This window comes from Mastomys coucha, unplaced genomic scaffold, assembly GCF_008632895.1.
Source record: "Mastomys coucha isolate ucsf_1 unplaced genomic scaffold, UCSF_Mcou_1 pScaffold21, whole genome shotgun sequence".
Taxonomy (NCBI): Eukaryota; Metazoa; Chordata; class Mammalia; order Rodentia; family Muridae; genus Mastomys; species Mastomys coucha.
Genome location: NW_022196904.1, coordinates 137,762,020 through 137,776,259, shown reverse-complemented (window position 1 = coordinate 137,776,259; position 14,240 = coordinate 137,762,020). Strand labels below are relative to the sequence as shown.

The 14,240-nt window shown below is 44.1% G+C and overlaps 1 protein-coding gene, 1 long non-coding RNA gene and 1 other non-coding gene across 15 annotated transcripts in view; 2 read left to right on the top strand and 1 right to left on the bottom strand.

The window, feature by feature from the left end:
- Sf1 (splicing factor 1) overlaps positions 1-9,658 on the bottom strand; it is a 13,453-nt gene extending 3,795 nt beyond the window's left edge. For 6 of the 13 annotated variants that reach the window (XM_031389429.1, XM_031389431.1, XM_031389430.1 and 3 more), the window contains exons 1-8: positions 9,250-9,388; positions 7,530-7,658; positions 5,177-5,252; positions 2,196-2,348; positions 1,933-2,022; positions 1,413-1,596; positions 1,208-1,323; positions 1,005-1,112 (exon numbers count right to left, since the gene is read on the bottom strand). In XM_031389429.1, coding sequence (XP_031245289.1) covers positions 1,005-1,112; positions 1,208-1,323; positions 1,413-1,596; positions 1,933-2,022; positions 2,196-2,348; positions 5,177-5,252; positions 7,530-7,658; positions 9,250-9,280 — 887 coding nt within the window. In that variant the 5' untranslated portion in view covers positions 9,281-9,388. Of the gene's footprint in view, positions 1-1,004; positions 1,113-1,207; positions 1,324-1,412; positions 1,597-1,932; positions 2,023-2,195; positions 2,349-5,176; positions 5,253-7,529; positions 7,659-8,641; positions 8,770-9,249 lie in introns of those variants that run through there. The other 7 variants (XM_031389434.1, XM_031389421.1, XM_031389432.1 and 4 more) reach the window with 5 other exon arrangements.
- A 23-nt stretch (positions 9,659-9,681) lies between these two features.
- LOC116103450 overlaps positions 9,682-14,240 on the top strand; it is a 7,641-nt gene continuing 3,082 nt past the window's right edge. Inside the window, exon 1 of the long non-coding RNA XR_004123474.1 lies at positions 9,682-10,043. This is a non-coding gene — a long non-coding RNA (uncharacterized LOC116103450). The remainder of the gene's footprint in view (positions 10,044-14,240) is intronic.
- On the top strand, positions 14,003-14,062 carry LOC116104270. Its single transcript, XR_004123781.1, has one exon. It is a non-coding gene; the product is annotated as a U7 small nuclear RNA (small nuclear RNA).

Sequence of the window (14,240 nt, the reverse complement as noted above, 5' to 3'; positions counted from 1 at the left end):
CAAACTCAGAAATCCACCTGCCTCTGACTCCCAAGTGCTGGGATTAAAGGCGTGCGCCACTACTGCCCGGCCCTTTTCTAATACTTTACTGGAAATAGTTATCCTGTGTCCATCCTATGTTTGTTTTTACCACTTCCAGTCACAGCAGAGGCCCTGGATTAAAGATCCCAGCAACCAACCATTGTACAAGATCCTTCTCTCTCTCTTTTTTAAGTATTTATCTTTATGTATGAGTATACTATAACTGTCTTCAGACATACCAGAACAGGGCATCAGATCCCATTACAGATGGTTGTGAGCCACCATGTGGTTGCTGGGAATTGAACTCAGGACCTCTGGAAAAGCAGTCAGTGCTCTTAACTGCTGAGCCATCTCTCCAGCCCCTGACCCTCATCTCTGTTACATTTTATCAAATCTTATCTCTATGGGGCTGAAGAGATGGCTAAGCAGTTAAAGAGCACTTATTGTTCTTACAAAGAATATGGGTTCAATTTCCCCATGCCCACATGGCAGCTTACAACCATCTGTAACTCCAGGTCTAGGGATCTCAAGTTCTATTCCTGTGGAGGAATCAGGCATGCACAGAGTATAGATATACTTGTAGGCAAAACACTCAATGAATATAACTATAGTATCTTCCCTGTTTGAGAGAAGAGAATTTACATTAGAGAAACTGTATCCATCTTCCCCTAAAAAGGGCCTTATGGAAAAAAACAACAAAATAAAAAACCTAGTCTTAAATTTAAGCAGTTAAGGTAAATTAATAATGCACCCAAATGGAAACATAGCTAAAGTGTACATTTCTGGACAAGACAACAAAAGACAACACCAGGACGCATGACACCATTTGTCATCTTCTTGAGTTTTAACGCATATCACCCAGATACATCCACAGAGGATGCTGTTCTGGTGCATGAGATGAGCCATGCATGAGTCAGTATAAGAAAGATCCTGAATACCAGTGGCTATTGGAGAGCCACTTCGACACGACAGTCAGGCCTCACCTCTGAAATTTGCAATCAGAAGCAATGTGACCAGCCCCTCCACACTTGGTACACACAGTAGTATTGGTAATGCTGCGTGTCTCGGAGCTCTGCCAGGGTCTTAAGATCCTGTTGAGGTAGAGAAATCAATTAAAACACATGTAGAGACCACCTTCCCACTTCAAAAAGATTTTCTACGAAGTCTTCTCAACATTATCACTAACCTATTATCATCTTCCCGTAGAGTGCCATTCAAGCGAGCCAACTCTCGAAGCTGCATTTTCCGTAGGTCATTCTGGTCCTCTGGGGTCTCAATACCCTGCTTCAGGATGTTTCTGATCTATTAAGATGCAGCAGAAGTTAGTTGTCAAAGTACTTAGGGCCATCACTTAGGTTTCTAGCAAGAGGTCTCCTGGGCTCACCACACACCTGTTCTACTGCCTTTTTGACATTCTCCATTGTATTGGCAGTGACTAGAGCATGAAGAGGCTCATCTTCCCCTGGCAGCATCTGTCCATCTTTACGTCCAACTTTCCCTTCTTTCACTGATCCTTTCCCCCGTATCATGATCTTGGCGTTGCATTCCTTCTCAATGTTCTTCAGGGTGTTCCCTCTATCAAAGGCAGAAAAGATTGTTTACACAACTCGTGCAAACTCCTACTTCAGTAAAAAGGCTGGGCTAAGTAGGCATTAGTGGAAAACTGCAAAATGCAGAGCATGGGATCCCCTAACCAAGAACTCTTGTTCAGAGTTCTTCACTAAGGTCAGCTGTAACATCTCAGGATTTTACTTCAATACAGAAAAGGTGGCAGGGCAGCACCTGACACAAATCAAGTTCAAGCATAATTCAGCCAAAACAAATACCACACCAAATTCTACAACAAAACCCAAATACAGTCAAAACCTAAAACCCTGAAGTTTTGGGTACCACAGAATAGCATTTACTCACCTCGGCCCAATTAGGAGCCCCACAAAATTGATTTCTGGATATTCGTCTTGGGGAATCATTACTTTATCACTCACACGTGTTGCTGGAGGCCTAAAGAAGAAAAGACATCACCTATTTCTGGGAGCTGGCACACATAACCCAAGCTCTTTTTTAACTTATCTAGAGAGTACATACTATGTGAGAATTAAGGATAATTTAGGCAAAGTGAGTGGGTACACCAGAATTGTCCAACAATGTGCCCTTATAATATGTTCTCTGCTTACTTGTAATCTGCAGGTGGTTTAAAGTCTGGGTTGAGAGCAACCATCTCCGTAATGAGGGTGTGCCGCTCCTCTTCAAGCTTTTTGCGGGTACGGAACTCTCGAGTGTTAAGCCGCTTCCCCTCGCTGTTGTAGATTGGTTCAGGGGAAGGGGACCTGTGGGAGACAAATCCCCATTACTGTTCTGACCCCCACTCACCTTGCTCCCATATGGACTATAACAAGTCTCCCCAGCCCCTCTGCCTCTCAGATTCTAACAACACTCTTCGGAGGAACCGACCATAACGTGTGCTATTCAAAGATCGTGTGGAATGAGGAGATGGCATCTGACTTAACGTTAAGCAAACTGAGGTGTATGTGAGAAAGGGAAAAATGCTCTTACTTCTAAGTGACCAGGGAAGGGTGTATTAAATTGAAACCTCTGGACCACAAGTGGCAAGAACAGGATCATCCTCTGGAGGCTTCTTGCCAAATGACTCTTTCATTTGAAAAAATATGTAATAACCAAACTTGATTAACCACAGAAACCCAAGTTTAGGTGACCTGTGCCTATCAGGAAGAGCATCTGTACCCCCTGCCACATAGTGAACACAAAGCAGCTGGGACTCAAGCTACAGTAGCTACGTGGCCCCCACAATGGAGAGAAATGGTGCAAGGCTTCGTCTCTGCTTTTCCTTCAATGGCCTGGCTGGCTGTTCGAGATGGGGAGTCTGAGTAGAGAAAACCGTTAAAGTGCTAACACAGCCTCTACCAAGAGGCTGCAAATGCAGATTTGGTCAAACACTTGTCTAAGGTCTGAACCTGCCAACAGCAAGGGGGAAGGAACTACAATTCTCCACCAGAGTTTACAAGTCCAGAAAGCAGAAATTTCTCTCTCATTTTTAAGGAGTAAAATGCTGATGTTATAAGCAAAAATTAAAAAAAAAAATGTATATATATATATATATAGTAATGATAAAATGGTCAGTTTACCACAGCTAGACTTTTGCGGTAACAAAAAAGAGAAGTTACACTCCTAGAACTGAGTTAAGATTACAAAAAGGACATAGGCTTGATACTCTGTATGAAAATTTAGTAGCAGCTGCAAGAAGGGAAGAGACCATGTGGATCAGGTTATTTTAAAAAAACATCCTGAAAAGAGTCCCGATTCCTACACCCTTGGTTTAGTTGAGAGAACTGTGCCTAGTTGGAGAGCAAGGACTGAACTCGGCTGCTCCCACTGTCTTCAGCCTAAAGGGAACCATGTCATACCAAGTTACACACACGATGGAATAAAAGGTCAGGTTTGTTCGTGGCTAATGACGGCTAAATGACACCTCCGTTTCTAATATCTGTATGAACTGTTAGCACAATCCAATCATAGTGAACACAAACAAACATCCCCAACTCATTAGACTGTCATCTTACACATTTAAATCTACAACAGATTTTTAAACATTTTAACTGTGCAAGTTAAGCAACATCAAAATAGCATAAAGTGGCTTAATTTTGAAATACACCTTCTTAAGAAATCATCTTATTAAGGTAAGAAACTCATGTATTTCCCTCCAACCTGGGCTTAAAGAGCAAAAGCAATCAGGCATTAGGGCCTCTTTCAAAATTGAGCATATACAGGGAGGAAAAACTCTGCCCTGGTTTTACTTATTTCTAGCATATCCACCCCATTGCTATCTAGAATCGAGTGTTTCTGGCTAATTACCAAACTGTACAAGAACCAAACTGGCCTTTTAAAGGCTTCATAACCATTTAACCTCTTCCCAAACTGTGGAAGTGAAAAGCAAAAGCTAGCAATCTAGAGGTTAGACTGGCCGGACTTCTTCACCTAGAAGAGGCATCAGAGACATCAACTGCACTCTAATCCCAGTTTTCCAGGAAGCAAACAAGGTTTGTTAAAAACTCAACCTTTGGAGGAATTGCCTGGTAACCTGTAGACATACCATTAAAGGGGAAAGGCCAAAAAGGCACTAAACAGTTGTGGTCTATAACCTATAACATCAATCTTAAAAAAATTAAAAAATAAAAATCTTCAAGTCAAAAAAGTATAAAATTTCCCACCAAAATCTATATGTAAAAATATAACCAACTTGATAAGCAAAAGAAAGTCAATAATGGAGAAATCATTAAGTTCATTTGTTTCATGGTAAGGGGCAGAAGAACTGCGTGTGACCAGGATAACAAAAGCCAGAAACACCTTCAAAGCAATCTTTTCAACTATGCTACATGCACTAAGAAAGATTTCAGTGGAAGCTTATTGTCTATTAAGTGACAGACTTTAGCTGTTCAAAGACCTATCAGCCAATAAAATTCCACTTAAAAGCATTCCTCTCTCACATAAATTTTAACTTTTCAGAGGTGAGAGAAACTGTAAACTGAAATGGCATGACCACAGCTGTTTGAGGCCCACACTCCCTTTTAAAAAGGAAAAAGTAATAATTTAGGGGGTTGGTTGCTTGCCTTCCCTTCCCAAAACCCGCAGGCAATGGCCAAGGCTGAAAATTAACTGGCAATGAAGGAAGTTGGTTAGAAATCTTCTGATTTTAAAACAATCTCAAAACCACAAGCAGGTAAGACTTCAACAAGCTTTGGCCTGCTTAAATTCAGTGATGGTTAAAAATACTCTCAAATCCCTGCATAACATACCCAATGAGAAAAACTGCCCCCTGTGCTTTCAGCCAAAGCAGCCAGTGAAAAGGCAGGTTAATGGCCACCTCTCACTGTCCCTAGGGGTGGGCAAATTATCAGGTTAAAATCTATATGCTTACCAATCAGAAACCAGTTATCCATTTTCTTTAACTTATTTTCCCATTAAGAGAACTTTTCTAACTGTTGACTGAGCATACATTCTGCTAATTAAATCCTGGTCAGAATACCAGTCGTCTTAACTAGGATTTTATTGAACTGACACAATATGTTGCCACCAGTAAAAACATATTGAGAAAAAAGGTAAAAGCGTTACTGTCAGCTGGTTAAAACTGTTTCCCAACCTGTCCTCAGGGTTAGGGGGGATGCCCAGGTCTCCTGTGCGCAGTTTACGAGTCAGGTCTTCTATCTGTAGTTGCACTGGAAGAAACCAGGTTAGGAAAGAAAAAAAAGGATGGAAAAAAGACAATGTTACCAAAAAACATCTCAAATCTCAATAACAAGCATGAAGAACTCGGAGACTTTGAAAGGGACGACTGATCAGTGACACACTGAGGCAAAAACCCCCAACCACCTAGCGCAGGAGTCCATTTACATCTACAGTTAATTTCCACTTCAAAATGGTTATCACTTAAGGAAGCAAACAGTTTGTTTGAAGAGGGGTTAGCAGTTAAGACTGTTCACTACAGCTTACAATTGCAATTATCAGGAGGTATTCACCTCTCCCTTCCCCATCAACACTTGCTTATGATTGGTACCCCCGAACCAACAGCATTTAAGATATCATCAGTACCTGCTTCCCATCAAACTCAGGGCAAAACTTAAGTTTCTATTTCTTTAATAAATATTAAACACAGCCCAAAATTACTCAATTTACATGGGATAACAAAAATAGCAGTTGAGCAAAGACCATTTTCATTAAGACCAAGTTTAAAACTCTTTAAGCAAGACATTTAATAACCAATTTAACATTTTACAGATTTGTGTATACACTTTCTGTACAACCAGATCTGTACTAAAAGAGCCCCCCCAAAACCTGCACCTTTTACTCAAATATTGAACAAACCACATACCTTTCTTCATAATCCATTGGGCCTAAGTAAGGTGCTGTAAGCTTAAATTTTTTTTCTCCTTTTTTTCAGATAGGGTCTCAAAAACATAGCCCTGGCTGTCCTGGAATGCACTGTGTAGACCAAGCTGGCCTAGAACCCAGAAACCACCTGCCTCTGCCTCAATGACTGGGCTAAAGGTGTGTGCTACTTCATCCACCTGTGAGTTTATTCCTGTATCTTTATCATACCCCAGGTCTCTGAGAAGGCAGTAATGGCAGTTTACCTAAATTAGGTTTAATGCATACCGCAAATACAGAAAATTCTAATTATCTGTATTAAAGTACGTTTAACAGGACTGCATAACATCTCTATGCTGAAATACTGATTTAAGCTCAGCAACTTAATGTAAAAGTACCATAGGGCAGCCTCTAGTTATGGAATCTAACATGAATAAACATCCAGCACTGATAATAAACCAGAAAAGACTGCTACCATCCTTGGTAAAAAGGCACACTAGCTTCTAACTGAGTCTATCTACTTCAATAAAAGTTGTAGATAGTCTCTAAGGGCTTACTGAATTAACTGGGCCTCCAGAAGAAGAGTGAGGGAGTTGTAAAGTACTGTTTCTCAGACTATTCTTGGGCTGTGGGAGCACTAAAGGACATCTTACAAGGTTACAAGGTCCAACACTGGTCTAATGACACCTAAGGCTTGGGTAAGAGTAAACGGCAGGAAAAAGTAGGATTAGTAGAACTGTAAGAAGCAGACAATTCCAACGCCTCAAAATCCTCAGCAATCTAAAACCAGGAAATGAAGACCCTTCAGATTTAGAGCACATTAGCCTTGAAGCTGTTTGAGAAGGCCAGTTTAATGGACTCACGAGGTTTCTGCCCCAAAGAGGATGTTTACTTGGTTAGTTGAGAATGTTTATCAAATGCACTTTTTGAGACAGCAGGACAGATATAAAACTTCCATTTATGACCTTGGATTTTAAGTAATTGTGAGGTTTAACTTCAATTCTACTGTGGACAGTAATCTAATTTTTAAAATTCTGCCACCACTTCATTTCAAACCCAACAGTAAACCCTTCCCAGCAGAGTCCTTTAGTGGTAAATTACTAGAGCCTTTGTTTTAAGACAGCTCTCTAAAGACCAAACAAGAAAGGATACTGAAGGGAAGGATTAAATCCAATAAAATGGGTAAAGTGTAAATACTTTCCAAGCCACCTTTTGCTTAAACTATTTTGTACCTATAAAAAACAAAACCACAATTTTAGGGAAAGGGAACCATAACATTATGCTACAAAAGAGCAACTGGTTTACAATACCTGCAGTGTTCTCCACTGGGGCCTGTCCAGAAAGGAAGATAGCATTCGCCTTACCAATGAGCAACAGCAGCAGCTGAGAAGGGGGCTGCTGAGCTAAAGCCTACTTACTGCTAAGAGCAGGCCCAAACAAGGAGCTACGAATGCAGGACTGGCCAAGCAAATCACGGTTTACACAGCTATGAAAGCATAGCTCAGCACACCTTGTTCCCAAGACTAAAATCTTAAGACTTTTAACAGGTTTGTCATTTTAACAGGTTCGTCATTCAGAATAAGCAGTAACAATCTGAAGATGCACCTGGATGCAGAACGTGTATTTACCTATATAAGCTCTTTCTTGTTCCCGAGTCAGGCCAGGGGGGATGACTGTAGGCATGCCTGGAATCACTGTCTTCTGTTCCATTGTGTCTTGGTTCCATCGGCTCCTCTTCCTCTTCTTACTTGGGAAGTCTAAAGACAGACAGAGTCCATCAGGTGGAAATATGAACCAGAAGACAAGCAGTTCATAATTAAGGCTAAATAGAAATCACCTAAAATTTTAGAAGGAAAGAAATCTCAAGAGGTCAGAGAAAACAAGCAGCCATTATAAAAGGTCGTCCTGTCAGGAAAGTTAAGGAACAGTTCGCATTTAGTTTTTTTTATTCTGAAAGAACTAGAGACTCTAACAAGGAACAAATTTCTTTTGTAGTGTTGGCAACATCAAAGTCTTTGCATATATTGGAGCTCTACCACTGAAGCATCTCCAACTCTTTGGATATTGTTTGTTTTTGAGACAAAAGTCCCTTGTAGAACCCTGGCTGTTGTAAACTATGTAGATCAGACTGGCCTCAAACTCAAGAGATCCACCTTCCTCTGTCTCCAGAGTGCTAAGATTAAAAGCCTGAGCCTCCATGCCCTTGCTCCTAGTCTTAATGCATAGAAACCCAGAATGGAAGGGTTAACAGATACATATTATCAACTCTGAATGCCTTAAAGGGCAGAAAAGACAAAGATGGAATGAGACCTACAAAGCACTGGAAGTCAACCTCCAAGAGTACACAACAAATCTCTTGCTACACATTACTGTGGGAAACATCCCATCCTTCAATATGACCATCCTTACACGTGGAAAGATCAGCATTCAGTTTTCCTGACCAGTGGACACTTGTCATCAGAACTCTGGTTTATTAGATTCTTCCCTACATTTACCACACAAGGTTTCCTACTTCTCAGATTACAGGCCCAGAGAAAAAGCCTTTTAAGACAGCACGGGGAAAGCTGGTCACTCTGAGAACCTTCTAGAAAACAAAAGGAGAAACAGCCTTAATAAATGATCGAACTCAAACATCACTGGTAGCCTTCCGAACTCGCCTCATTATGAAAGGAGAGACTCTTGTCATGGGACTAGTCTCCCCTTTCAGGCTCCTAAAAACCATCAAGGGAGCCACTCTCACCATATTGTTACGTGGACCTGACTCTCCTGTCCACCACACCACACCAGGGGGCAACATATAGCCTTCTTCAAAAAAAAAAAAAAAAAACTATCAGAATTGCGCCACAAAGCCCGAACGCCTCACTGCGTCTGCGCAGAGCACGCTTCCTCCCGCCCTTCTACCCCACGCGATGCGCGTGCGCACTCGAAGCTTCCCAAACCAGGCCGCGCGTCCCCTGCGGCGCGTCCGCCCGGCCCTCCCGTGCACGCGCGCGCGTCCTTGCCGCGTACAACCGCGGCGGCGTGCCCCTCCGTCCGCAGGTCCGGTTCGCCCGACGACTCTCGCGCTCTATCGGCCCGACTCACCTCCGCCGCCACCGGGCTGGCCCGGCTGCTGGTCCTGGCGCGGAGGCGACCCTCGCTGAAAAGAGCGGCGGCGCGGGGGCGGCTGCTATGGCGGGTACGAGGCTGGGGGCGGCGGCGGCGCCGGCACCACCGCAGCGAAGGACAAGGCCGTGGTTAGGGCCCCCAGCGATCCCACCGGCGGCGGCGGCCCGAGCGCCGACAGGCTCGGCTTGAAGCTGCATTTGGGCCCAGGAAGTGGGGAAAGGCCTGGCAGGCCCAGCTTACCCAGCGGCGTGGCGTTCGCTCCGGTCGCCATGGCGCCCCAGGGGACCGGCAGGAGCGGATCCTCGTCCTCCGCGGCGGCTTCTCCTTCACGAACCTTCCGGGAAGTGGGGGGGAGGGGACCGGACTACGCTGCCGAAGAGCGCGGGGAGCCCGTCCTCTCACGCGGCGGGCGGCGGCGCCAGACGCACAAAGAGGGAGGAGAGAGGACGCCGCGGGGGCGGGCTCGGAGCGGAGGGGCCGCGGCCTGGATTGGGCCGGCCCGAGGCGAGGTCGGAGTCAGCGGCCTCCGATTGGTGGAGCACTAGTTCTTTCCAGTACGCGTCGGGATTGGCCGAACCGTTAGGCCAGGCGGCGACGAAATGGCGGCGGGGCCGGGCGAGCGGGGAGGTGTCGCAGCGCGCACTTCTTGTTACTGCGCGGACTGAGCTCTGAGGCCAGAGGGGCGGGTATAGGCTGGGGCAAAGTCTATGACGTAAAGCGAGCGGCTAGCTCATTGGCTGAAGGCGACGGAGGTCAGCGCCTCGGCGTCGTACGGCCACAGGATTGGCTGAGACGACTCCCCCAGGGACCAGCCGCTCCGGAACTGAGAAAGCCGCGGGGAGGAGAAACCGAAACGAAGGCGGAGAGCAGGAGGTGCGCATGCGTAGGGAGGGCACGCGGTCTCTCCGCCCCTTTTCACCCCGCGGGGCCCGAACGGAAACCTTAAGTGACGTTAGTCATTGTGCTAGAGGTAACGAGGAACCTCGGGGAAGGGGCGGGCTCGAGCTGGCGAACCAGACGCTTCGGCGCTGCAGGTAGAGAGGAACTTCCTGTTTTCTCTGAAGAAGTGCTACGGAATGGCTTTAGAATAGGGTAGTTGGTGGTTGTGCTTAAAGATTTTATTTTATCCCAGTACATGGTAGCCAAGAAGTGGCCTGTCACCCGAGAATTTATGAGGCTGAGACAGGAGAGCTGATGAGTTTGAGACTAGCCTGGGGTACAGTATATCTGTCTCAAAAAAGGAAGAAAAAAAAAAGCCAGGTTCAGTGGCACATGCCTGTAATCCTAACTCTTGTAAAGGAAAAATCAGGAGCTCAAAGTCATTCTTAGAATGAGAGGGGCCGGGCGGTGGTGGTGTACGCCTTTAATCCCAGCACTTAGGAGGCAGAGGCAGGCGGATTTCTGAGTTCGAGGCCAGCCTGGTCTACAGTGTGAGTTCCAGGACAGCCAGGGCTACATAGAGAAACCCTGTCTCAAAAAAAAAAAAAAAAAGTTAGTCTACAAGTGTGCACTTCTATCAAAATCTCAATGTATTGGGAATTTGATTAAGTTGCCTTAAAATTACATACGCATGAAAATGGTAGGGGACTTGTAAATGAAACTGAGGCTAAACATGCCTTCTCATAAAATAAAAAGAGTAATGAGACAAAATTTTCTTGCCAGAAAAACAGGTTAGCACAACATAATAGAACTGGGGATAGATAGGATTCTCACAAGGCGGGTTATTTCCATCCAGTAGGGGAAACAATATTTAATAAGTAATTAGAGTGGCTAGAGAAATAGCTTAGCAGATAAGACCACTCACTGGCTATCTTCCAGAGTCCCAGGTTTGATTCCTAGAACCCACATGGTGACTCACAACCATCTATAATTTCAGCCCCAGGAAACCAATCCAAAACTGTCTTTTGGCCTCACAGGCACTGCGTGTATATGGTGCACAGACTTAAATGCAGACAAAACACTCGTATACATAAGACATAAATAAATCTTTAAAATGATGTAGACATGTAGAAAACAGAAGGTTTTGGGGTAATCTAGGAATTGAGAGACTACAAAGACAAGGAACTCAAGTATGGTGGATGGTACAAGTCAACAGACTATGACAGATAGAGAGGAAATGGCCATGCAACAGAGAAAGAGCAAATGTCTGGACTGAAAATCCAATTCAGTGGTAGAGCTCTTGCCTAGCACATTCAACTCCCAGATTCCATCTGCAGACCTGTAAAAGTAGAAGAAAAACCAACTGTAATACCCAAAGAAGCCTTTAAACCAAGTAGGGGTGTGGGGGGGGGGCTGGCTCATCAGGTAAGAGTGCTAGATACTCTTCCAGAGGACCTGGTACCCACAGAATCAACTAACAACCATCTCAGTTCTGTTCCAGAGGATCTTGACTCCCTCTTCTGAACCCCTCAGGCACTGCACTTCAGGTGGTGCACAAACATACATGTAGATAAAACACCTATACACATAAAAAATAATCTCTAAAGATTAAAAAAAAAAAAGCACAGTAGTAGAACACTGGTTTCTTATGGCCAAGGGCCTCAGTTTGGTCCCAAATACTGAAAATAACCATTATGTAGCTGGCCATGGCAGACTGTGGTGGTTTGAATGAGAATGGATCCCTTAGACATATTTGAATGCTTAGCCAGTTGGTAGATCTATTTGGGAAGGATTAGGAGACGTGGTCATGTGGGAGGAGCTGTATCACTAGGGATAATTTCAAAAGCCCACACCAGGCCTGGTTTCTGTCTCCCTCCCTCTCCCTTGTACTTGCTGATTCAGTATAAATTCTCAGTTACTGCTACAGAAGCCTGCTTCCTGCTGCCATAGTCGTCATGGACTTACCCTCTGAACTATAAGCAATAAGCTCTTTCTTCTCTAACTTGGTCTCAGTGTCTCTTCACAGCCATAGAAAAGTAAGTGGTGGTGCAGGCATAGCCTGGTAACCCTTGGAACCCTGATCGGTCATGGCACTGGGAATGCCAAGGAGCATTCAGGCCATGGTCTGCAGCCTGTATACCACCATGGCTTCCCACACATCCAGGGATAGTACTGCACACCAGAGCTACTGTGCTTCAGGATGTGCGTGGTGCTCTGGAGAATGTGAAGGCTACCAGTGAACTCTCCTCTGTCAGGAGAGGTAACTGAAGTCAATGAAGCACTTGCAGAAAACCTGGAGCTTGTGAACAAACCTGTGAAGGGAGTTGGCTGATCAACATGACACTGTTGTGATTGTTCAGAGCTGGGTAAACTAATGAGTGAAGAAGCACACGAGAAATACATGAAATCCACTGAAGAGTGAACATGGCACCCATATACCCCAAACCAGTGGGAAGTGACCTGCTCTAATGGAGTAGAGGATAGAAGGCTTGAGATAACTTTTAGCGGTACTGATGGAAAAGAGACCCTTCTTGACAAAACCCAGCTTGCTAATGGGTGCAAATAAGCACTGTGCACACATTTTCATAATACCCTAGATACATAGTTAGACTAGGGATTTAGCTCCAGTCTTTAGAATTCATGAGATCAACTATAGAAAAAGTAATTATAAAGCTGGATTTGATGACAAGCCACTCCTTTAGTTCCAGCACTCCACAGGCAGAATTCAAGGCCAGCCTGGTGTATGTAACAAGTTCCTGGCCAGCAAGAGTTACATGATGAGCCCCTACCCAGTGATTATAAGAATTCCATAATTGAGGATAACAATGTTGTAAATTTTGCATAATATTCTAATCTGCCCATATCTATCCCTGGGTTTAGGTCAAGAGACTTAATGTATCTTCTCATTGGAAACTGTCAGATGAAGGACAATGCTGTCTTGTCTTTGTTTTACCATGTGCTGCTGTGAGGGCTGCTGGGTTTACAGTGAAGCACCAGCTTTGCAGCACAGCGAGAAATGAAACAATCATCCTGCCGAGTCAGGCATGGATGGCCTTGGTAGGGACAGAATGACATGGCTCCTGCCCCTAGGACAGAGCCAGTAAGTGTGGGCCTCCACTTGTGATGGCTGCAGTGGGCTTAAGGCTTGTGTGTATAATAATGTACAGATTTTCACTTTCCTATAAGGGGTGTCCTCCCTGTTAACAACGTTAAGGACTCCATGATAATCAGAGACAGTATGAGTCTGGGAGGCCTAGGTGTAGCTAACGTCTCGGCATATTGGTAAACACTGGGACCATTAGAACCGCCCTTAAGGCTGTGGAAAAGAACTCTCAAAACATGAGTTTGAAAATATATAATTTCTCAGGGCTGGAGAGATGGCTCAGCAGTTAAGAGCACCGACTGCTCTTCCAGAGGTCCTGAGTTCAATTCCCAACCACATGGTGACTCATAACCATCTGCAATGGGATCTGATGCTCTCTTCTTGTGTGTGTCTGAAGACAGCTACAGTGCACTCATATATATAAAATAAATCTTTTTTAAAAAGATTTACAAGCTGGGCAGTGGTGGTGCATGCCTTTAATCCCAGCACTTGGGAGGCAAAGGCAGGTGGATTTCTGAGTTTGAGGCCAGCCTGGTCTACAGAGTGAGTTCCAGGACAGTCAGGAATACACAGAGAAACCCTGTCTCAAAAAAACAAACAAAAAAAAAGATTTACAAAGCTAACAAAGGCAGGCAGCTCTCTGAATTCTTTTGCAGTGTTAAAAAAAAATGTACTTGTTATTCTTCTAAGAATCAAGGAGCCTGGGTTATAGGATGCTGGTTCATAGGATACTCTGGAATAAATAACTGAATTGATATGTAAGTAAAAAACTGGGCTTTTGGTCTGCAGTTCTTGTTTAGAATTTTTTATCTATGATAACTGAGCTGTCTGGAAATCTCTAGGAGTGAGAACAGCTCTTCTAACAGGATTTCTCATTTACCTGGAAAAATCCATGGAGCGCAAACACAGCTCTCTTAGAATTTTTTGGTCAGAAATCCCAAGAATTACTTAGAGAGCTGACACAACTCTTTTAGAATGTTCCTAGCAGCTATCCAGAGAAGGCTGTCTGAAGAGTGATCACAGCTCTCTTAGAATTTTTTCAGGCTTTCTGATTTTGATCAGAAAACCCAAGAATTTAGAATTTTTCTAACAGGATTTCTGACTTAGAAAATCTAAGAATTTTTTTTTCATAGCACTTTTTCTGACTTCAGAAAACCTATGAACTATCCAGAGAGCTTTTAGAATTTTTACTAGCAGAGAGAACTGTCTGGAACAAAAAGCTAGCTGTCAGGAAAAAAAAAAACTTTCT